The 25,889-nt window shown below is 35.9% G+C and overlaps 1 protein-coding gene across 1 annotated transcript in view; it reads left to right on the plus strand.

Moving 5' to 3' along the window:
* Positions 1-25,889, plus strand: part of LOC143675538 (CUB and sushi domain-containing protein 1-like) — a 925,048-nt gene that overhangs the window by 895,864 nt on the left and 3,295 nt on the right. Inside the window, exon 9 of the mRNA XM_077151715.1 lies at positions 1,354-1,457. Coding sequence (XP_077007830.1) covers positions 1,354-1,457 — 104 coding nt within the window. The remainder of the gene's footprint in view (positions 1-1,353; positions 1,458-25,889) is intronic.

Consider the following 25,889-nt stretch of genomic DNA (forward strand, 5'->3'; position numbering starts at 1 on the left):
TTGCCATTATGGATATTCTGATATTGACAGATATTTCTACGCTTATGTTTTCTCTTCTTTTGCCAAATATAATCAAATGTTCACAAGTCAAAATTTTCTCCACCATTTCCCCAGTCTGAACAACATACTCTCTTTTCCCTTGTTCTGCCAAAATACTTCTGGTCTTTGCCCTATCTCTCTTTCTCTTCTCATATGTAGAGCATTTATTGGTACTTTATCATGCACCGTTTTGTTTTGCTAGATAATTTTTTCTGTGTTCGCCTTTTACCTGGCACCTGAGTGTCACTGGAAGGTGGCCCAAAATACTTCTTTTTAATTTCTTTTTATGTTAACTGCTGTGGTTACATAAATAGGTGCTTTTACATAATCAGTAAATATTTAATGTATTTACCAAATTAATAATTAATTTTTCATTTAGAAATATAAGCTTATTATTCACATGGGACCATTGAAGCACAATATTGACAAAATGTGAAAAATTTCCTGAGTTATAACTGAAGTATATGATCAAGTTAAGCTTTGGGCATTTTTCCCAATCTATTTTTTAAAAGCAAAAAATAAATATAGTTGGGAAAAATTAACCAAATCTAAATTAACCACATCTAATTTAAATTATTAAGAAATTTAAAAATTGTAAACGGCCAAAAAGGTTAGACTAAGTACCAAATTAGGTCTCCAAATTAGCTCATCTTGGAGAACTTCTCTGTCTTTGGCTTTTCTATTGTATGTAAAATCTGATGTTTATAGAATCTTATAGTCTTGCATTAGACATAAATCAGTCTTCCTTATATGTCACAATATCAATCATGCCAAAGTGTTATTTATGAGAAAAGGTTTTGTAAGCCTAAATATAGAGAATGACTTCAAGCTTCAGAAGTTCTATTTTGTATGTTAATATGAATCATTACATGAAATATGCATATATAATTTTAAAAATATTTATTGCAGGGTGTTTCATTTACTGGATGTCCTGAAAATGTCTCACTAACTGTAATCAACACTTGCTTAAATTGAGTTATCAATTTAATTTATCAATGATCATCATAAATATTCAATGATAAATATTTGATAGATGTTTGACTTAAAGTGTAATAACTGTTCAATTTCATTTTAAAGCTGATAATAAATATCTTGAAGTGAGTAATGACAATTCTGAATTCCATAAAATTCAATGAGTAACGGCTCTCAAATTATCCATAAGCTAGCTGCTTAACACAGCTGATATAATCTTGATGGCTATTTGAATACTCTGCAATTTAAGAGAAAAATTAATACTACAAGTGAATGTTTGCATCATTTAAAATCATGGAAATTTCCTATCATGTTAACTAAGTTTTCTGTTCCTTTCCTTAGGTCATTAAACTTGCCTTTGAAGAGTTTGAACTCGAACGAGGGTATGACACACTTACGGTAGGAGATGCTGGGAAAGTGGGAGACACCAGAACAGTCTTATATGTGTAAGTATATAAGTTAACTTATTTTCTGTTCTAAAACATTCAATGAAATTCACAAAAAAATGGATATTGACTTGATATTCTGGTGTAGGCCTTCAATTCTGACTCAATTATTTAATATATGTCTCTAACAATAATTTAGTGCCTTCCAAATCTGATTTCAAATGAGAACTAATTTAGGATTGTGTTTTGTCTATATCAACAGTTTGGCCCAAATTGTTAAAAAAAAAAAAATAGAACATATAGAAGAGCATAAAGTGGAAATAATGATTCTCAACTTAATAATTCCTCTTTAGCCCCTCTCTTCCTGCTTCCTTGTTGTATTACATTATCAGTATTTTTGGAAGTATAGGTATTTCCTAAAATAATGCCGTATGTCTTCCTACATTCCTTGAGTTCTGCAAAAACTGCATACTAAAATTGACAGAGATTGTGGGAAAAATTATGTTCCATACTTCTATGGATCTTTGTATCCAGAGTCTTAGCTAAACCAATAGCCCTTAATATGAATATTCACATGTTTTTCCCTCCACTGGCATTTGCAACTAGAATCATAGCCCGTCCATCCCCTGCAGTATTTTACCTGCTTCAGCTATTTTAGGATATCCACTTTTGTCTGTGTATTAGTTAGGATTCTCTAGAGAAACAGAACCAACAGGGAACACTTGCAAATATAAAATTTATGAAAGTGTCTCACGTGACCGTAGGAACGCAGAGTCCAAAATCCACAGGGCAGGCTGCGAAGTCAATGACTCCAATGGATGGCCTGGATGAACTCCACAGGAGAGGCTCACCAGCCAAAGCAGGAATGCAACCTGTCTCCTCTGAGTCCTTCTTAAAAGGCTTCCCATGATTGCATTTAGCATCACTAATTGCAGAAGACACTCCCCTTTGGCTGATTACAAATGGAATCAGCTGTGGATGTAGCTAACGTGATCATGACCTAATCCTATGAAATGTCCTCATTGCAACAGACAGGCCAACGCTTGCCCAATCAGATGAACAGGTACCACAACTTGGCCAAGTTGACACCTGTCCCTAACCATGACAGTCCACCCCTTGTCAACTTGGCACCTATATATATACATATATATATATATATATATATATATATATATATATCACCTTAGACCATACTTAATTTCCAAATGAAAACAAATAAGCACACATTTTTTCTTTTACCTGACAATACTCAACTGTCCTGCATATAACTGGAAACACATTAAATCTCTCCAGAATAGGGTGCAAATCCTTAGGCAACATTCATTCTTAAACTTGATATCTTACAACATAAATAGTATAACACAAACAAAACAGCATTACAGTCCTCGTTTCTGTAACTGATCACGTGGTCGAAGTTCATATTTATCACTACCTTCTTCCACTACCCATTCCATGTTCCCTTTCCCCTCAGCAAGCACTTCAGCTGGCCGTGGTTCTTTGCCTGGTGGGGTGACCCAAACCTTCATTCCTGAGGTCTCAGAGCCATTAGTGGTCCTGCCTGGATTGTGTTGTTGCAGTTTTCCATTGATTTTAATCACAGGGCATGGTAGTACTAATAGACGCCCCAGGGGATCTCCTATATTCCAAGAAAACTCTTCCTTACCTCCATTATGTAGTTGCAGTCCTACTTCCTTCTGATAGTCAGGGTCAATTACCCCAGAAAATAATGTAATCCCCTTCTTGGTGTGTTGATCCAGAGGCATAAGTAGCCCAAAGTGGCCAGGTGGCAATCTTAACTTCCAGTTCAGTGGTATCACGGTTGTTTCTCCTGGAGAAAGCACACCCCATTTTGGAACTAAAACCTGTAGACCAGCAGAACTCAGGGTAGCAGGGACAGGAAGCAAAAATTTTCCTAGTGGATCACTAGGAGTAATAGTGAGTGGCACCACACCCATTTCCACCCCTTGGTTCCTGGACCCATGGATCCTGGCTACGGGAGAAACAGCACCATACAGCGGACGCTGATTCAGAGCATACACAGCTTCCTGGAGAACATTACCCCAGCCTTTCAAGTTTTTGCCACCTAGTTGGCACCGTAATTGAGTTTTCAAAAGGCCATTCCACCGTTCTATCAATCCAGCTGCTTCTGGATGATGGGGAACATGGTAAGACCAGAGAATTCCATGAGCATGTGCCCATTCCCACGCTTCATTTGCTGTGAAGTGTGTTCCTTGATCCGAAGCAATGCTATGTGGAATACCATGACGATGGATAAGGCATTCTGTAAGCCCACAGATAGTAGTTTTGGCAGAAGCATTGCGTGCAGGGAAAGCAAACCCATATCCAGAGTATGTGTCTATTCCAGTTAGAACAAATCACTGCCCCTTCCATGAAGGGAGTGGTCCAATGTAATCAACCTGCCACCATGTAGCTGGCTGGTCACCTCGGGGAATGGTGCCATATCGAGGGCTGAGTGTGGGTCTCTGCCGCTGGCAGATTGGGCACTCAGCAGTGGCTGTAGCCAGGTCAGCCTTGGTGAGTGGAAGTCCGTGTTGCTGAGCCCATGCATAACCTCCATCCCTACCACCATGACCACTTTGTTCATGAGCCCATTGGGCAATAACAGGAGTTGCTGGGGAAACAGGCTGACTGGTATCCATAGAAAGGGTCATCTTATCCACTTGATTATTAAAATCTTCCTCTGCTGAAGTCACCCTCTGGTGTGCATTCACATGGGACACAAATATCTTCATGTTTTTAGCCCACTCAGAAAGATCTATCCACATACTTCTTCCCCAGACCTCTTTGTCACCAATTTTCCAATTATGGTCTTTCCAAGTCCCTGACCATCCAGCCAAACCATTAGCAACAGCCCATGAGTCAGTATACAAACGCACCTCTGGCCAGTTTTCCTTCCAAGCAAAATTAACAACCAGGAGCACTGCTCGAAGTTCTACCCACTGGGAGGATTTCCCTCACCACTATCCTTCAAGGACACCCCAGAAAGGGGTTGTAATGCTGCAGCTGTCCACTTTCGGGAGGTACCTGCATATCGTGGTGAACCATCTGTAAACCAGGCCAGAGTTTTCTCTTCCTCAGTCAATTCACTGTAAGGAACTCCCCAAGAGGCCATAGGTCTGGTCTGGAAAAGAGAAGGTAATGTGGCAGCAGGAGTGGAAACCATGGGCATCTGTGCCACTTCTTCATGTAACTTACTTGTGCCTTCAGGACCTGCTCTGGCTCTATCTCATATATACCATTTCCACTTTACAATAGAGTGCTGCTGTGCATGCCCAACTTTATGGCTTGGTGGGTCAGACAACACTCAACTCATGATAGGCAACTCAGGTCTCATGGTAACTTGGTGGCCCATGGTTAAGCGTTCAGTCTCTACCAAGGCCCAGTAGCAGGCCAAAAGCTGTTTCTCAAAAGGAGAGTAGTTATCTGCAGCAGATGGTAAGGCTTTGCTCCAAAATCCTAAGGATCTGCATTGTGATTCTCCTACTGGGGCCTTCCAAAGAGTCCAGACAGCATCTCTATTTGCCACTGACACTTCCAGCACCATTCGATCTGCTGGATCATATGGCCCAAGTGGCAGAGCAGCTTGCACAGCAGCCTGGACCTGTCGCAGAGCCTCCTCTTGTTCAGGTCCCCACTCAAAATTAGCAGCTTTTCTGGTCACTCGATAAATGGGCCTGAGTAGCACACCCAAATGAGGAATATGTTGTCGCCAAAATCCAAAAAGACCAACTAGGCACTGTGCCTCTTTTTTGGTTGTGGGAGGGGCCAGATGCAGCAATTTATCCTTCACCTTAGAAGGGATATCTTGACATGCCCCACACCACTGGACACCTAGAAATTTTACTGAGGTGGAAGGCCCCTGTATTTTTGTTGGATTTATCTCCCATCCTCTGACATGCAAATGCCTTACCAGTAAATCTAGAGTAGTTGCTACTTCTTGCTCACTAGGTCCAATCAACATGATATCATCAATATAATGGACCAGTGTGATGTCTTGTGGGAGGCAGAAACGATCAAGGTCTCTGCGAACAAGATTATGACATAGGGCTGGAGAGTTGATATACCCCTGAGGTAGGACAGTGAAAGTATATTGCTAACCTTGCCAGCTGAAAGCAAACTGTTTCTGGTGGTCCTTACTAATAGCTATTGAGAAAAAAGCATTTGCTAGATCAATAGCTGCATACCAGGTACCACGGGATGTATTGATTTGCTCAAGCAATGATACTACATCTGGAACAGAAGCTTCATTTGGAGTTACCACCTGGTTGAGTTTACGATAATCCACTGTCATTCTCCAAGACCCATCTGTTTTCTGCACAGGCCAAATAGGAGAGTTGAATGGGGATGTGGTGGGAATCACCATCCCTGCATCTTTCAAGTCCTTAAGAGTGGCAGTAATCTCTGTAATCCCTCCAGGAATACGGTATTGCTTTTGATTTACTATTTTGCTTGGTATGGGCAGTTCTAGTGGCTTCCACTTGGCCTTTCCCACCATAATAGCCCTCACTGCACGAGTTAGAGAACCAACGTGGGGATTCTGCCAGTTGCTCAGTATGTCTATGCCAAAAATACATTCCGGAACTGGGGAAATAACTACAGGATGGGTCTGGGGGCCCACTGGACCCACTGTGAGACGGACCTGAGCTAAAACTCCATTGATCACCTGGCCTCCATAAGCCCCCACTCTGACTGGTGGTCCAGAGTGATGTTTTGGGTCCCCTGGAATTAATGTCACTTCTGAACCAGTGTCTAATAATCCCCGAAATATCTGATCATTTCCTTTTCCCCAATGCACAGTTACCCTGGTAAAAGGCTGTCAGTCTCCTTGGGGAAGACTTAGAGGAAGGTTAACAGTATAAATTTGTGGCAGTGTAACAGGTTTCTCCCCCATAGGGACCTGGCCTCCCCTTCATTCAAGGGGCTCAGAGTCTGTAAACTGTTTCAAGTCTGGACTTGAAACAGGTTAGACTTCTGTTCCCTTGACCTAGAACTCTTTTGTTTATACAGCTCCAACAAGAATTTAGTAGACTGCCCTTCTATTGTATTTCTAGGCACCCCATGATTTACTAGCCAATGCCACAAATCTCTGCGTGTCATATAATTTTGATGCCTCCTTTGAGTTTGTTGTCTATTATAATACCCACGTCTACCCTGTCTTTGGTGATCAAGTGCTGCCACCTGGCTTCTGCCAACTCGGGATCCTGTCATCCCCATTGTGTTTAAGGATTCCAGCTCAGTGACAGCAGTTCCTACAGTAATATCTGACCTACAGAGAAGTGCAACCACAGAGCTCTTGAGGGATGATGGTGCTAGTCTCACAAACTTATTTCTCACTGTTCTGGTAAAAGGTGCATCTTCTGGACATTCCTGAGGTGTAAGAGCAGGCTTTGCATGATAAATCCACTCTAACATCCCAATCTCTCTAAGCCTCTGGATCCCCTCATCTACATTATACCAGGGCAGTTCTGGCATTTCAACCTCAGGTAATGTTGGCCACCTTTTGATCCATGTTTCAACCAACCACCCAAACAAGCTGTTAACACCTTTTCTAACTGCTCTAGCTATAACATTGAATGCAGAATCTCTGCTTAGTGGGCCCATATCAATAAATTCAGCCTGATCCAGCCTTATATTCCTCCCACCATTATCCCACACTCTTAAAATCCATTGCCACACATATTCCCCTGATTTCTGTCTATATAAATTGGAAAACTCACACAGTTCTTTTGGAGTATAACGTAGCTCCTCATGTGTGATACTTTGTACCTCACCTTTAGGGGCCTGTTGGGACTTTAGTCTAGTTATAGGTCTAGAAGAAATGAGGGGTGATGGGGGTGGGTCATGAAAAGAATTAGAAATATCTTCCAAGCCATTTGCTTCAGGGCTTTCATTTGCAGTTTCATCTGGTGAAACAGGATTAATAACTCTAGGGCTAATCCCTTCAGGAGGAGGTTGGGTGGCCAATTCCTCAAGGCAGGCTGGAGGTGGGGCGCCTATGTCTTCAGGGCAGACTATTACAGGGTTATCTAAAGAAGGCTCAGCATGGTCTAGGGTTTCAACCTCACCCCCAACATCATTATCAATCCATATGTCACCATCCCATTTTTCAGGGTCCCACTCCTTTCCAATCAATGCCCTCACTTTAACGGCAGACACCATGCAAGACTGAGATTTCAGTTTACGTTGTAAAGTTGCTACTCTAACAATAAGTTTCTGAGTCTGATTTTCAGAGATCTCAATCTATGGCTACAGGAAATAAAATTTTCCTTCAGGATACTCATAGAAACCTCTTCATCTTTCAGACGGCACTTAAGCTTCTTGTTTGAAGCCTTAAGCCCATCCCTTTCACCCTTTAATGTAGACAGTGTATCTAACAACAACCAACCAACATCTCTATAACTCTTATTTCTACAAAACTCTGTAAAGGTGTCAAAAACATTATCCCCCAGAGTCTGGCTTCGTACAAGTGAAGCATTAGGAGAATTGAATGATGATATTTTGACTATCTCCTTTGCCAACTCAGTCCATGGATTGGGAGTGTCATTCTGATTACGGGAATCAGAGTCCTTAGTGTCTCTGAGCCCAGTCAGAGTAGAAAACCATTCATAAAAACCCATATTTAAGATTCTGTTCCTTAAGAGCCACTCCTGGTACCAAGATGTATTAGTTAGGGTTCTCTAGAGAAACAGAATCAACAGGGAACACTTGCAAATATAAAATTTATGAAAGTGCCTCACGTGACCGTAGGAACGCAGAGTCCAAAATCCACAGGGCAGGCTGCGAAGTCGATGACTCCAATGGATGGCCTGGATGAACTCCACAGGAGAGGCTCACCAGCCAAAGCAGGAATGCAACCTGTCTCCTCTGAGTCCTCCTTAAAAGGCTTCCCATGATTGCATTTAGCATCACTAATTGCAGAAGACACTCCCCTTTGGCTGATTACAAATGGAATCAGCTGTGGATGTAGCTAACGTGATCATGACCTAATCCTATGAAATGTCCTCATTGCAACAGACAGGCCAGCGCTTGCCCAATCAGATGAACAGGTACCACAACTTGGCCAAGTTGACACCTGTCCCTAACCATGACAATCTGTTTTATCAGATGTATTTTACCAAGATTAAAAATATGAACCAATGACGTACTTACTTATGAATCAATGCTCTTAGCACAGAGGGAATAGCCCTTAGTATTTCTTCATCTGTATTTGCATCTTTCCAGATAATTAGTATAGCAGATCTTGAAACTATTAAACCAAAAAACTTTTTGCATTAATGGAAGGTATTCTGCAGGATTCTCATCTTTTTTTCCTTTGTGTCTTTGTGCATTACTAAGGTCTTCTCTTTATTTGTGAGAAAGCTTATTGTAGATAACTTCAAATAGTACTATGCTAAAAACATCAGTACTTTCTATTATCCTCACATCCTTCTTTCATTTTCCAATTACTTAGTAGGTAATTCACAGCTTTAAAAAGGGTTGCAGCTGACCCTACTGTACATGTCTTTAAAAAAGCAACAGGCTCATCCTATGACTACTTTGGTGACATGCTTTTTTCATGTATATCTTATATATCTCTCCATATCAGAACAAATAGATCCATTTCATTTATTTACTGACTGATTACTACCACAAATAATAATTAAAATAATGTTACTGGCTCCCTATTTATGTTAATAAATACAATAATGTCACTAGTTATATCATAGCTAATGTATACTAATCCTCATGCAACATGTACTGTGCTAAATACATACCATCTTATTTAGTTCTCATTACAATCATATGAATTAGGGGTTAGTAATATCCTCATTTCATACCTGATAAAACTGAGGATTATATAGATTAAAGTAATTATCCAAATGCACAGACCATGTATGTGGTGGAGCAGATATTCAAATTCAGTAATTCTGCTCCAATGTTTATACTTGTAATCATTACATGTGGATGTGACATATTTTAAAACTGATTCTTATGGATAGTACTTTGCACCCCATCTCTATATTATTTTGCTTTCATCAGAAGTTCTTCAGTAGACATCTTTGAATATATAATTACCATAGTTGTTGCATGTGTGTTAAGGAAAATTTCCAGTAAAGAAATTAACAGGGGTAAGGGTTATCTTCATTTAGATTGTTATGCTTTTCCAATTATTCTTCAAAAAATTTATATCAATTTACTATTCCACAAGAGTAATCACCAAGTGATTATTCTTTTTTGCTAAAAGAGTGAAAATTAAATTATTTAGTTTTGCATACTTTAGAAACTTTCTAAAACTATAGATTCTTATAGGATGGAGCCTAGAAATCTCTATTTTGGGCAAGTTGTCCGCACAAACTTCTTGTGTGAGTCTCAAGCAGTTTGTGAACATTAATGTATGGGTAGAGAATAAAGTTAGGGAGCAGAAGAGGGAATTTCCAGGTCCTGCTCTGCTATTTACTATCTCTTTGACCCTTAGGGAGGCCACTTTCCCCCATTGTATCTCTGTTTTCATGGCTATAAAATATGTATAATAAAGGTTTCCTGTGTTTGGGAAGTAATAGAATGAAATAAAGCATCAGAAGAAAGTAGTTGGAGAGCTAAGAAATGTTACCCACCCGTGGAGAACTTTATTATTACTATAACATCTAATTTAAGAAAATATAGCACTAAAATAAATGAAAAAAATGTTTAAATAAATGCAAAATTTAAAATATAAATGCAGCAGAGTCGTGCTGGGTAAAATCCCTTAGGTTAGTATTTAATAATTAAAGTCATGAACCCATTTTTTAATGTTATTTGTTGTACAGAGAGCAATCGTAAACTATGTATTACTTTGACATGAGTGTTATTAGAACCTCTTCTCAATAGCTCACATCCATAAATGAAAAACTAAATAACCAACTGAATCAAACTGAGATGTCCTTTGGGAAGCATAATGTAACAAAGATCAGTTGGGCATTTAATCAGCTACAGTGGAGGAAAGGAAAAGCTATTGATATATTTTCTTAGTATACAAAATTACATAAAAAGAAAAGAACACAGAATCACAGCTGGTCTCTTCGAATAAACAAATAATTTTAGAGAATAAATTAACAACTACATTTTAATACTTATATGCCAGACATTAGTCTCAGCATGGAGTTTATATTCTAATTGGTTAAATGGTAGGTACACTGGGATAGTTTAAATATCAAGCAATATAGAGAGTCATGGAATCTCTTGACTGAAATATGAGTTAAGATACGTCTTTATCAAAGGTTGGCATTTACTAACTCAGGCTAAACATTTTATAGGTTTCCTTTCCTTGGGGAGGGGGTTGGGGATGGGGGATGGGACTATGAACTTCTAATCAGACCTTGATTTTCAAGAAAAATTTAAAAAATGAGAAAACCTAACAGGATCATCTTAAATAGAATCTCAAAAATTCTCATTTTAGTTAATGGCTTTTAATTTTCTTAACTTTCATGGTGGAGGAAAAAAGAGAACACCATAACCTTAGGGAACTCTTAATAATTCAACAATCCCAAGAAATGGATGAATTTACTCAGGTTATAGTTCCAGAACGACAGACTTGAAAGGCAATTAAATCATTTACTTAGCAATTCTCTATTGCGCTTTCTCCAAGAACACAGATTATTGTGCTCAAATTTAATTTGCAGAAGAACTTCAAGAGATGTCACCTTATATGACTTCTTCCTCTATCCTGCTCAGTGATTATTGTTGGTGATTGGGGAATTGCATTAGGATGAGAATATCCTGTAGATTGCAGATATAGGTAACAATTTTTAAGTCTCCTCCTCTGCTGGTGTGAATATTCAGAATCAGAGAAGTTTGTGTGGTATCTATATACCACCTATATAGATTTCTGGATAGGATGCTTTTATTTTCTCATGGCCTGTTAACTCATTAGTGTTGGAACTACTTCTTGCTCCCAGATGCTGTTCCAGCCCCTTTTATGGTCGTGAATCTACCTCTTCCTGCCGGTGATCTGTAGGGCTTGAGTCGACGCATATCATTCCCTTTGTATTAAGGCTGCTGAACAACCATAAAAATTTAGACATTACAAATTGATGTGGGTGTATGTTTCTCTGTCTGATCTTTTCAGAAGAGTCTAACACTAAACATTTCAGTGCTTTGGAAAAGTTTATTATAGGAATAAATACACAGGGGGATGTGAGGGTAGTTCAGTAGTAGAATTCTTGCCTTCCATGCGGAAAACCCGGGTTTGATTCCCATGCACCTCCCAAAACAAACAAAGAAACCAACAAAAACAAACAAAGAAAAAAAAATTCACAAATGGTGCTGCAATAATGGGATGCTCAGATGGAAAAAGAATGAATGTTTCTCTGCCACAGAGCATACCAAAAAAAAAGAAAAAAAGAATAAATACACAAATATATCTCATCAAAGCCTCCTCCACCCTGCTTTTTTTTTTTTTTTTCATGATTAGAGGTCACATATAATCATTAGGTACTTAGAAGTCTGGAATCACATGACCAAAACTACATTATACCTATCAGACTGAAATTTTATAGCTCTGTTCTTGATTTAAAGTTTAGCCATTACTACTTTTCTTCCTATGTCATTTTATCTGAAATCTTGTTTGAGTCCTTGAAGAAATATTTACTTTATATCAGGCATTGTGGTAGAACTCAGGGACAAAGGGATAGAGGAGATATAACTGATGGTCTTAGCTTTGAGGCATTCATAGCCTAATGATAATAGATATCACCAGTAAGCAAAAAACATATAAATTATTAATAGTAAAGGTGATGATATGGATTTAAAGTTCATATAATATTTTATACTAGGGAAAGACATTATCTTCTTGATACATTTATCTACCTGTTCCAACCAAAATTACTAATAAAAGTGGAGAAAAAAGAAAGAAATGCAAAGAAGTTCTGAACATATGCAAGAGGCCAAAATAATTATTTAGGTTTCTAAACATGTATTTGCATTAGTTTTAAGAGAAAAGCTAGCTCTTCTAATTATATTTTGGTTGAATTTGTGGAGTGGAATTTTTTATATTACTATTAGAATAGTATTAGAATTAGATGAGGTTTTACAATGCTTTGAAGATTAAATAATTTTAAGAGAATTAATAATAAATCCACAGAGTGTTTTCTATAACTTAGCACAATTTATATGCTCCCAGAAACTCTTTACAAACAATTAACAAGTAATTTTAGCATTAGAAAGAGTCCCTGGCTCTGCAAATCCCCTACCCCAGGTCCCAGGAATTCCCAAATACAGAAGCCTCCCTTTTCTTGTGTTCATAAGTACTTCACTTGAAAATTTGATCTGATGTTTACATCATTATATGTGAATAAACATTAGAATTTTAAATGTTTGCAAACTATATTCACTTAGATATTTTGAGTGATGTAAAATATCCTCTCTGTGATTAGACCATGTCTACTTGTACATGGTGCTTCTGAAATATGGCTTGAACTTTTATCAGTAATAAATTAATCAATGTTGCTTGAACTGAACAGTCAATGGTTGGAACAGAGAACACAGACTACATGTGGTATCGAGAGAGAAACCTTGACAGTAAAAGCAGAAAACTCCATTCAAATGGCAATCAAAAGGTTAGTTTAGAATAATTATGCAAAGCGGGTTCTTTTGAATCACCACAAGGTATGTAACAGAGTTCAGAACCAATTCCACAACGTCACACAGTATTGATTGACAATAAATTTTCTGAAGGGTAGCTAACAAACCCATGGTCAATGAGAAGAGAAGACAGGGGATGCCCAGATTTCATTATCATCTGGAGAGGTTTGGCAGAGACAGGCTCCTCTTTGGTCACCATATGTAATCTGTGTCATCTGTTCTAAGAACCATAGCAGTGGAGGAATAAACAGACTCTTGGCTAGGGCACTTTAGATTTCAGATGACAGCTGTTACAGAGGTGTCTGGGAAAGCAAGCTGACCAAAGGATCTTTGGGAGCTATGGAAAGTCCCCTTCAGTTGCAGTCTTTTCTATAGAAGATAAGACTCAAGGGCAGTCTGGTCCAGGGGCAGCACAGGACAAGAGGATGGAAAGAATTTTGTTCTACCTATTTTGGAGTCCAGAGAATCTAAGTTCCCCAAGTCATTTTTCGGCTTATCTCACTTCTTTTTAAATCACAATTATCTACTCCATATTGTTTTTTTCTTTAAGGAGCCAAAATAATATATATATTTTCATTATATGTTGCCAACCTAAGGAGCTAAAGATCTCTTTTCCACAGTTCATCAGTCAAAAGCATTTATAAGTTACTATTTGGGGTTTTGACATTAAATTAGCTTCAAAATTAAAGTTGCTTTTTATGGGGATAGATGTATTTTAACAAGAATAAATGTCATGTAGTCAGCATATAACAACTCTGAATCCACATCTTATATCTTTCAACCTCAAAGTATTGCTGTAGGTATAAAATGGAAAATTAAAGGAAAAATAATTTTACGAAGGTTGAGATTATAGGGCAAAGAGAAGATATCATATTACTATAGCTATTATGTCTGCTTAATATAATAAAACATACAGAATTTTGCAGTGTTTGGAATCATCTTTGCAAATGTATGTACTGAAAGGAAAGAGGAGCTGGAACTGTCACAGGAAACTTGTGACAAAAGTATTTCCATTCTATGGATGAAGGCAAAGAGAGGTCTAACTTATGGATGCTTCAATAGTAGGCTGACTATCTGAATTTTGAACCCATGGCTCTCCTATGCTATTCTAAAGAAAAGATGTTTCACTTGGAATCCAGAATTTATGTTTCAGTTACTGGCTTTTTGTCACTCACCTTACAAAAGCTGTGACCTTATGAACAATACTTTATTGCTTATGAGAGAAATCACTTTGATATCTAAAAAAGAGAGTTGCTTTAAATTATAACTGCCATGATATAATGATCTAAACATTTTACCTCCAAACTATGCAAAAATTCAGATATTAAACTCTTTAAGAGTGATTGAGCTAGTTCATTATGTGAAGCTGACATTTGCTAGCATTTTTGCAGTCTTATTTTAGAGGCTTTCTTTGGAATGCTGCTGTTTTCCCTTATCATATAAACTACTGTCAAGCTGTATGGCCATATCCAGGGCACCTAGTTATTTTGTCTCCAAAAACACCTTCTGGTACTTACTTTGTTTTATCCAATTTAAAAGTAAAAGCATTTCTTCTTTCTCTCCTTATTGATTTCTCTCCCTTCTCTCTCTCTCTCTCTCTCTCTCTCTCTCTCTCTCTCCCCCACCTCACTTCCCACATATATACACACACATGTAAACACGGATCCTCATTCTAATAATTATTCCATCTGTTCTATATAATTTTTAAAATTGAAATTTTATTGATATACCTGTAGATTCACATGCAGTTGTAAATAAAACCACAGAGAAATCCTTTGTAAAGCTTGTCTCATCTGCTCCAATGGTAACACTTGGCAAAACTCTAGAAAATTATCACAACTAGGAGGTTGGCATTGATAGAATCCACCTATCTTAGATTTCCCCAGTTTTGCCTGTGGTCAATTATTTGCATTTGTTAAGTTCTACAAAATTTAACCATATTTTTAAGTTCATGTATCCACCACTATGGCAGAGATACAGATCATTTCTTTTACCAGGAGAATCCCCCAAGTTCCCCCCTGAAAATTGCATCCCCCTCCCTCTCCCCACCCCTTTGCTTCCATAAACTCTGACAACTATAATCTCTTCTCCATCTCCATAATTTTGTTATTTCAAAAATGTTGCATAGTTAAGATCCTAAAATATTAACCTTTCTGTGATTGGCTTTTTTTTCATTCAGCATTATTCCCTAGAGATTGCATGTGTAAATAATTTGTTCCTTTATATTGCTAAGTAGTGTTTCATGGTTTAGATGGACCAAAATTTGTTTAACCATTCTCCTGCTTAAAGACATCTAGGCTGATTCTTATTTTGGCCAGTTACAAATAAAGTTACTATGAACATCTATATACAGGTTTTTGTGTGGGCAAGATTCTTCATTCCTCTAAGATAAATGCCCAGGAGAGTAATTGTTGGGTTCTATGTTAGTTGCATGTTTACTTTTGAAAGAAAACGCTAAACTTTTCCCCAGAGTGACTCTTTCTCCATATTCTCACCAACATTTGTTGTTCTCCCTCATTTCTATTTCAGCCATTTGATAGGTGTGTAGTGATATTACATTGTGCTTTAACTAGCATTTCTCTGACAGCAAATCATGTTGCACACCTTTTCACATGCCTATTTGCATCCTTGTTTGGGAAAAATGTCTGTCCATGTCTTTTCCAATTTTCTAACTGGGTTTTTAAGAAATGCTAGATTCTGAGAGTTCTTCATATGTTCTGGATATTAGTCATTGCTGTGTGGGTGGGGAAGGTGAGCCTGAGTCTCAGATGCATAAAAAGTCTCCTGGACTAGGCCACTTGCTATAATTGGGTCTAAGTTGCAGGTTCCACTATCCCAGTATCTTTTCTCAGAAAGATCTAGTAGGGAAGGCAAATGCTTCCCCTGGCCACTTCTTGCGGGTGCTGCTTCTTGTTGGTGCTGCTTTTTGTTGATAGGGCTCACTGGTGATGTCAGGTGACCTGGTGATGTCAGTGGGGACTCTGTTCAATCCAGAAGAGAAATGAGCTTACCAGGGTGACTTTCTGTTGCGAGGTCAAGGGTTGAGGAAATACCAGGTCGGTGGTCTACTGTTTGTGGGAGGAGGCAAGAAAGACATCCTGCCTGTGTCATATTTCTTTGGTCCTAGGTGTCAAACCAGCTCACCTTCTTATTCCCATTCAGAGTTCTCTTTGGTTGTCTCTTGTGCCATTTCCAGTATTTATACTTGAGTTTGGTGGAGAGAACAAAGGGAGAAAAATTAGTCAAGCCATCTCCTCAGGACTGGATGTTTATATACTTATAAATTATCTAAGCTGCCTTCAATAGCAGAAGTCTATAAAATAACTTCACTTTGGGCCATAGTCAATTCGTTTTTTGTTTTTGTTTTTTTTTTTTTTTAATCTGCAAGATCTGGAGGTTTGAATTAGTTGTTTTCCATAAGGTTCCACATATAAATACTTTACAATACTGATGCTGTTTAGGGAACTTCAAATAAAGATCGTGTGTGATTGATAAAACTCACATCATCACCTGTGCTGGCTTGCTAGACCTGATATTGAACACTGTAAGTAAAGTCTGCCATATTTAAAAGAAATGTTTGCATTAATTAACCAAATCAAACCAAAAGCCTGCTCTAATTTTATTTAGATACCAATTGAGAACATTGTAACAATATATCTCCAGTTTTAATGTCACACATTCTATTATTTTATGATAATGCTTTCTCCAAAACCACTCACATGACTTATGTTTCAGAGTCAATGTGATTCATAATAAGAATCCTGATCCTCTCTATCTGTCTTTGCTCTCTGTACTGCTACATATCAGGTAATATACATTTGACCAGTAATTACAATGTGGAAGGAAAGCAACCCAGGTGCCAGGCTGAACATGAACTTTTAACTCTCTTCAGCACTGCCTTCTAGACTGATTTGCTTAGGGTGCCTGGTTAATGCTGCAATTGAAGATGTGCAGAATCTAAGATTACAATTATGGTCTTTCAGAAGACCAGAATGTAAATTCCTTCTGCCTTGATCTTTTTAATGACCAAATTGATTTCTGATTCTGACTCTGGTAGCATTTTGTCTGCCAGTTTACACTGAGGACTTATATCAGGACAGCTCCCACTCTTATTAAAGTTCTTTTACCCCATGCCTGACAGTAATGATTCTGTCCAGGTGCCTGAGTGGATTACATCCAGTCTTACCTCATCCCATTAACCTCCAGATCACACTGCATCAACCCAAGTCAAATGGCCAATTAAAACATAAGTTTTCAATAACTATACATCTTCTATACTTTCTGCAGATTTTATAAAATTTATGAATATTAAAGAACTTTAAAGACCATAAAATACATTAAGTTTAGACTAGTTTTTATCTTAGGGATCACAATTACTTTTCAAATGCCAACTTTACAATTAAGATGAGGTTTTTTTTTTTTTTTTTTTTAAGTTTAGTACACTTCCCCTTCAGGTATCTGCCAGTAAAATGCAGGTGTAACTTATTCCAGGTGCAAATTACACCAATTTCATATTTTGATAACTTTTGTGGCATGCTTGGAGTTAGTTTTCCTTGTATTTTTTTTTTTTTCTTTTTGGTCCAGGTTTCCAGGCTTTAGCAAATTAAATTTTTCATTAGCATACTGTTAAATATACTTTTTGCAGACATATAAAGAAATATCAATACATGTATAGATTTGTGAAACCTTCACAATAATCAGAGTAAAGAACAGTTTCCTCATCCTTCCTACCCTTAAACTCTGAACTACTATTCTGTTCTCCATCATTGTACTTTGGTCTTTTTCAGAATAACATTTAAATGCAATTATGCTGCATGTAAACTTTGAGACTGGAAGTGGAAATGAAAATGGTAGAACCGTTCTGTAAAATAGTTTATTAGTTTCTTTCTTGTAAATCCAAATGTACACTTACCATATGGTTTATTCATATCACACTTAGGTATTTATCCTAGAGGAAAAAAATTTATCCTACATGAAAGTTTACAGTAACTCTACGCACAGTTGCTCCCCATTGGAAACAACACAAATGTTTTTCAACAGGTGACTGGATAAACACATTGTGAAATTATTATATCAGGGAATTCTACAGCAATAAAAAGGAACAAACTATCAATACATACAACATATGCGTATATCTCAAAGGCATTATGCTGAGTGAAATAAGTTAGAGCTAATTTTATCTATCCCTTTCTAGCAACTACATTTCACAAAGGTTAGGAATGAACTATTGAACCTTTTACCAAGGACGGAAGGGAAGACTTGTTCAGAAACACGATTGCTCATTTACAATCACACGGATGCAAATAAGCTTTAAATAATGTCGACCCATTTTCATGTGAAAAGGGCTAGATGTACTCTCAGCTCAATGTACCCTGGTTGTAGGAAAGCAACAATCACATAATCAGGTCACTTCATTGTGGGATTGATCATTGAATATACTGGAAACTATAGCCATAGATACGAGTGATTTTAGTTCAACATTGATAACTGATTGCAACGAGAACTATCAAACCACTGCATGCACGACAGCACTTTGTTCAGTGAAATCTACAGAAAATATGATAAACTTTTAGATCTGAAAGATTCCTATAAGATAACTTGTTGCAGATCTCTTGTTTCAAAGATGAAGGGACTGACAGAGGTAAAATGATTTGTCTGAAATCATGGGATAAATAAGGAATAACTGTAATTAGAACCCCAAGTATTAAACTCTTGGTGCTGCATTTTCTAATACTTTATGTTGCCTAAGCAAAAACAAATATTCATATCATTTGGAAATATTTCAATGGAAGTTAAACAAGTAGATATTTAATTAACTTTAGTACGAATCAATTTACATTTTCATTTTATGCATTCATTCATTAAAACATTTTGCATGTTGCCTACTGGACTTTGGGAATAAAAAGACCAAGAGATGTAAAACCGCACTCAGGAAAGTTTAGAATGTGTTAAGATATGAAAAATAAGTAGATGCCTGTAATGCATCTGTCTTAGCCGAAGTATCTGCGGGATAGTCCATAACCTGGTGGTGGTAGTGGAATAGGGGACCCTCATCTAGATAACCCACAAAGGCTTTAAGAACCCTTAGCTCTTCACAAACAGTAGGCATTCCAGGCAGCAAGTTAGTGTTTATCAAAATCTTGGAGGCCAAAAGACACGAGACTGTTAAGTTTGAGAAATGCTAATATGTTCAATACAATTAGACCATATAGGAGGGGGGCGAGTTGGGGATTCTGACATAGAGGGAGAAACAGGCAGCTTGCATATGACAGATTGAAAAGGATATAGTTCTCTAACAGATATTAAATTCATTTGATGCTTACTCAGAATGAATTTATTTTTTTTTAAATCATATCATTATGTGCCATAAAGTAGATCAGGGTGAAAAGTGGAGCTGTTTTAATGAAAATATGTGGCAGTGATAGTTGAAGTATTTTTTTTTCAAAACCAGCATCTATTGTATTTTAATCCCAAATTATTATTTTTTTAATTCTGCATCAAATAGATAAATGATTGGAAAGAATAATAGTATCATTTGCTTCTTGATCTTAAACAAATTGTCTGGCAGTGCTAGCACACTAAAATAAATCTGGAGGCATGAAAGAGGAGCAAAAAGGAAATTTTTGTTTAAAAATAATTAGCCATAACAAACCATGCTTACAACCTTTTCATAAAATAGTGTTCAATATATGTAGCAGTCTTAAAATGATTCCTGAAACAAGAAAGATACATCCGAGCTTGATATTTATTTGCTTGTCTGAACTTTATGAGTGCTGTAGCAATGAACTTACTTATTCAATTTTATGTGAATCAACAAAAAAGCACAACAATTGAATTAAAATAAAGTCTGGTGGAGAGCTCAAATAATTCAAAAAGAACACTTAGAGTTATGCCTAAAATAGCTAACTTGGCAGTATAAATCTTCAGTGTGTGAGAACTTACTACAAAATAAGTTTATAAGACCTTAAAATTAAATCAGACGTCTAAAAAAGAAGTAATACTAGAATCAGGAGGTTGAGTTCGGAGGCTATTTCAGTGATCCTGCTCTAAGATAATTCATGCCAAAACTAAGAAAGTAGAGATGGAGAGAAGAAAATGCTGTAAGAACTATTGAAGGAGTAAAACTAAGATGACTTGCTGACAATGGATTGGTGAGGTGAGGGAGGAAAAGAATAAGGAACTGCTCTGTGAGCCTGAGTTCTAATGAACAGGGTAGCAGTAGAGGAATTAAGGAGAGGGAAGATAAGTGATTAAAGTTTTGATTGCCTTAAATACTTTCTTCATGTATGCATAAATTAAATTATCTGCTGAGAGCAGGGTAAATAAGAATTGGGAAAGGGTGTGGAATGAAAAAAGTGATGATTTGGAAGCATACATAGTAGAGTTGGGAAATAGAGGCTGACTATGGCCCAGGGGGAAAAACATGTTGAGTACCTAGCGGGAGTCTAGAAACAATACAAATATTTTAGTATAAATAAACACAATTATTTAACAAGTTTCACCTGCACAGGTATAGGATGTTGAAGACTAGATTGTTGGATTGATCTCGAGTTGGGATTTTTTTTTTTTTTTGACTTGGGCAGGCTCCAGGAATCGAATCTGGGTCTCTGGCATGGCAAGCGAGAACTCTGCCACTGAGCCATCATTGTCCGCCTGTGAGTTGGGATTTAATCAGATGGAGGATATGTTTAAAATTTTAATGAAATTGAGAGAGCTGACTGAACTGATATCAGTCCCAAGTTTTGATACTGTACTATAGTTATCTGCAATTAGGGAAACTAAGTGACAGATACACAAAACCTCTCTGTATTATTGTTACAGCTTCCTATGTATCTATAGTCATTTCAAAACAAAAAGTAAAAAAATAAATAAATAAACAAAATAACTTAAAGAAAACTGAAAAAAAAAATTGTCAAAAGAGCTTCCATAAAAGAACTGTTAGGGAAGGAAGGAAAATTATCCCAGATGTAAGCACGGAAAAACAGGAAGCAATGACAATTTCTGGAAAGGATATAGTAAGCCTACATCAAAATGGATACTAGCTATTTGAAAAAGAAATTATATTTCGTGGAGTTTTAAATAAATGCAGACTCGGAAGACATGAAAACATAGCATAACACATGAGAATGGGAAAGGTAAAAGGGTAAAAGTTCTAAAGACCCTGTGTTACTGGGAAGTAGTAACAGTGTCAGTGAATGGTAAACTCTTAAAAGCCAAGACAGAGATGCATGCTGGAAAACTATTGAGTTACTAGTTCCAATATAGTAGTCGCTAACCATATTCAAATTCAAATTAAAATAAATAAAATTACGAACTAGCTCCTCAGTTGCACTAGCAACATTCCATATGTGACGAGTGACCATGATATTGGAGAACACAAAGGTATTTTCATCACTGAAGATATTTTTTGAAGGAAGAGTGCACTAGGATAAGCACACACACACTTGCCAATTAAGAAGTTAATAGGTAAAGAGAATATTTTTTAAAAATTAACCTATCCCAGAGGAGCATAAAGAAATAAAACATAACATTAATAAACACATTCTAAATAAAAGGCAAAGATTTCCTGTTTGGATATACATTTAAAACACAGCTATATGATGCTTATTAGAGAGACATATGAAATATGCATAGATGGAAAGGTGGAAAATAAAAGGATAGAAAAAGATATTCCTTGTAAGGACTAGCCAAACAATAAAAGCAAAGTAGGCAGTCCAGTAGGAAGATATAACAATGCTAGATTTGTAAGTTCTTAATGATAATCTCCAAGTGATCACACAGAAGTTGATAAAACTACAAGGACAAATAGAAAAAAATTAATAATCATTATTGGGGGGTCTAGCATAGGTCTCTAAAAATTGACAGAGGAAACAAATCAACAAAATCAGTAGAGATTTAAAGATTTGAAAAATCGGAGTATGAACTTGACATGACTGACCTATACAACACTCTGCAATCAATATCCTCTGAATAATGTATTTTTTAAGTTCATAGAAACTTTACCAAAATGTTACTGTATACTAAATAATAAAGCAAATTTTAATACATTTTATGAGATTAAAATTATACAGAGAATTTGTTTCTGAAAATCATTAAAAAAGAAAAACCCTAAATGTTAAAATTATGTGAGAAAAAAATCATCATTCAAATTAGGATATGTTTAGAACTAAGTGATGATAAAAAAAAATAGAACAGGTAAAGACGTTCTTAGAAGGAAATCTGTATCATTTAATGTCTGCATTAGAAAGCAGAGAATTTAAATCAGTGATTTAAGCTTCCATCTCATGAGGAAAACAAAGGCAAGGTTCTTTATCTTGAAATTAGAAAAAGAAAAGCAAATTAAATCTGAAGATATTATAATTTTCCTTTCTGCAGAAGAAAGAAAATAGAAAAGTAAAAAGCTTAATCCATGAAATACAGATAAAACAAAATAATAAATTCAAAGAACTTAAAAGTTGATTCTTTGATAAGACTAATAAAATTGATAAATCTGCACCAAAATTGAATTGTATTTCTTTGTACTAACAATGAGCATGTTTTTACATCTAAACAGTCTAAAACACAAGATGTTTTAAAATTGTTCCAAAGGAACTAAGCACATAACAAAACATACCCAGGATATATGTGCTGAAGATTTTAAAATGCTAATGAAAGAAATCAAGAAAGATCTAATTAAATGGAGAGAGATACTGTATCCAAAGATTGGTAGATTCAATATAGTAAAGTTGTTAATTCTCCCTAAATTGATGTATAGGTTTAATATAACTCCAATCAAAATGCTAGCAAAATGTTTATATATATAAACAATATTATTCTAAAATGTACGTGGAATGAAACAGACCCTAGGATACCTAATACAATCTTGACAAAGAATAAATTGAGAGCAATCACTCTATCTGATAACTTATATTTACCATATACCTACAGTAATCAAGACACTATGGCACATAGATCAATGGAGCATACAGAAAACCTAGGCATTGATCCACTTAAATGTGCTTAATGGATTTTTGAGAAAGAGAAAGACAGAAAAACAATTTTATAATGGAAGAATAGCCTTTTCAACATGTGATGCTGGAGGAATTTACCATACATAGGCAAAAAATAAAAATAACAATAAACTTTAACCTAAATTGCACAGCTTATCAAAAATTAACTCAAAATAGGGCAAAGACACAATTGCCTAAGATCCATTAGACAATTGATCTACTATAAACAATTGATCTACTATAAACAATTGATCTACTATAAATTATAAAACTATAAAAAATTTTAGAAAAAAATGGGAGAGAATCTTTGGTATCTATGATTAGACAAAGAGTACTTGGGCTTGACCTAGAAAGTAAAATGGATACATTAAACCCAGCACAATTTAAAAGAGTTTCTCTGTGAAAGACCATAAAAAAATGATGAAAAGACAAAAGTTACATACTGGGAGAAAACATTTGCCAATCACATTTCTGGCAAAAGACTACTTACTATTCGAATGTATAAAGAGGCCTCAAAGTTCAACAGTTAAAACAAAACAGAACAACCCAACTAGAAAAGGATGAAAGACATAAATATCTCTGGACAAGTTTGACAGTTTTTTAATAGCACTAAATATGCACTTGTTATATTACATAACAAATAATAAATGAAAGCTTTTGTTCACAAAAATATCTATATTCAAATTATTTGTGATCACATCAAATTGGGACCATCCCAGATGCCCCTAAACAGGAGAATGGCTAAACAAACTGTGGTACATACATACCATGGAAAACTATTATCAATAAAATGGAACAACTTATTGATACCTGGTACAGTTTGGAACAATCTCCAGGGAATTTGTTGAGTGGGGAAAAAGGCAATCCTAAAAAGTTAAACACTGTGTTATTCCATTTATACACTGAAATTCTGAAATGAAAGTATTTATAAATGGAGAACAGATTAATAGTTGCCAGAGATAGGTTGTGGAAGTGAGTATAGGGAAAGGAAGGTAGATGTATAAAAGAGGTCTTTGTGGTATGGCACTCTTCTGTATCTTGATTGTAATGATGGATTCATGAACCCACACAGGTTATAAAATTAGAGTTAAACACCTACACATTTACCTATTTAAACACAAATCAATACAAATAAAACTGGGGATATCTGAATAAGATAGATGGATTGATGTTTGTGATAATACACTGTAGTTTTCCAAAATGTTATCATTGAGCGAAACAGGATCTCACTGTAATTTTTCTTACAACTGAACATGTAGCCATTATTATCTCAGTAAAAATTCGAATTATAAAATTAATTATCATCCCCAAGATCTATTGACAAACGAAATCAGGAAAAGGCACATATTACCAATATCGGGAATGAAAAAGGAGATATAATTACAGCTCTTATAGATATCAAAAGTAAAATAAGTGGATATCATAAAAATTATTTCAATAAATTTGAAATGCATAAATAATGGGTGATGTTTTGAAAAACACAATTCACCAACCAAAACTGAACAGGAATAAGAGAACATCTTTTTTCTATTAAAGAAATTGATTCTGATTTTAAAATCTTCCCAGAAAAAGTTTTAGACCCATATAACTCTATAAGTAGATTTTTCTAATTATTTCAGATAGAAATAATACCAGTATTTAAAGTGTTTTCCACAAAATAAAAAGAGAAAGAATATTTATTAACTGATTTTATGAAGCTTTTATATTAAACTGAATTCTAAATCTTAGCAAGTACATTATAAGAAGAAATATTATAGGTCAATCTCTCTATAAACATAGATGTAAAAATGTTAAATAAAATAGTAGTAAATTGTATCCTGTACTATATTAAAAAATAATAATTTTCACCAACTATTGGTTTAATATCATCACATTAACAAAATAGCACAGACAATTTATATCATATTCTCAACAGATAAAGATTAATTATACCAGTTTTCACTGTCTCTTTTCAACCTAGTCCTGGAAGTCCTAGTTAGGTAAATAAGTAAATTTCATAGAATTGGAAAGGAAGAAATAAAATAGGCATTAATTATGGTTAACATGTCTGTGTATATAGAACATTCAAACAAGGCTACAGATAAATCCAGGATTAACAAGTATATTTATCAAATCAACATGCAAAATTAAGTATTTTGCAACACGTGATTAGAAAATATCAAATGCATAAGACTAACTTGACAGAAAAATGCAGCAGATCTCCAAATAAAAACTTGCAAAAAATTGAATCTGTATTAAATACTTTCCTGCAAAAGTAACTCTGGGCCCAAGTAAATTCACTGTGTAACACTTCACATCATTTAAAATTGGAATAGCAGATGGTGTGACAGTGGATCAGGGGCACAGTTCTCACCTGCCATGCCAGAGACCCAGGTTTGACTCCTGGTGCCTGCGCATGCAAAAAAAAATAAGAGAGAGATTAGTTAGAATAGCACCATATGGCATGACCATCTTTCAGAGAACAGAAAGATCAAAACAAAACAAAACATTTTCCAATTAATTTTATGGGCTTTAAACTAAATCCTGATAAAGACATTATAAGAAAGGAAACTGAGAGACCAATAGCAAAATATTAATGAATGATATAAAGAAGACCTAAATGAGTGGTATACCATTTTCATGGATTCGAAGATCAGACTTAAATATTTTAGTTCTCAACCAATCCACAGATTCCTTGTGCTTCTAATTAGAAACCCAGGGAGATGAGGGTGGGGAGAGGCATGAATGAATTTGTAGCTGATTGTAAAGATTTATCTCTAAATGCAATGGATCGAGATTTTGAGGAAAAATAATATAAATTTGAAGATTTGTATGAGCAAGTATCAAGTTTCATTATACACCAACATTAATGGTACCTATGCAGTATTTGCGCAAAGATAGACAA

Source organism: Tamandua tetradactyla, chromosome 3 (genome assembly GCF_023851605.1).
Source record: "Tamandua tetradactyla isolate mTamTet1 chromosome 3, mTamTet1.pri, whole genome shotgun sequence".
NCBI lineage: Eukaryota > Metazoa > Chordata > Mammalia > Pilosa > Myrmecophagidae > Tamandua > Tamandua tetradactyla.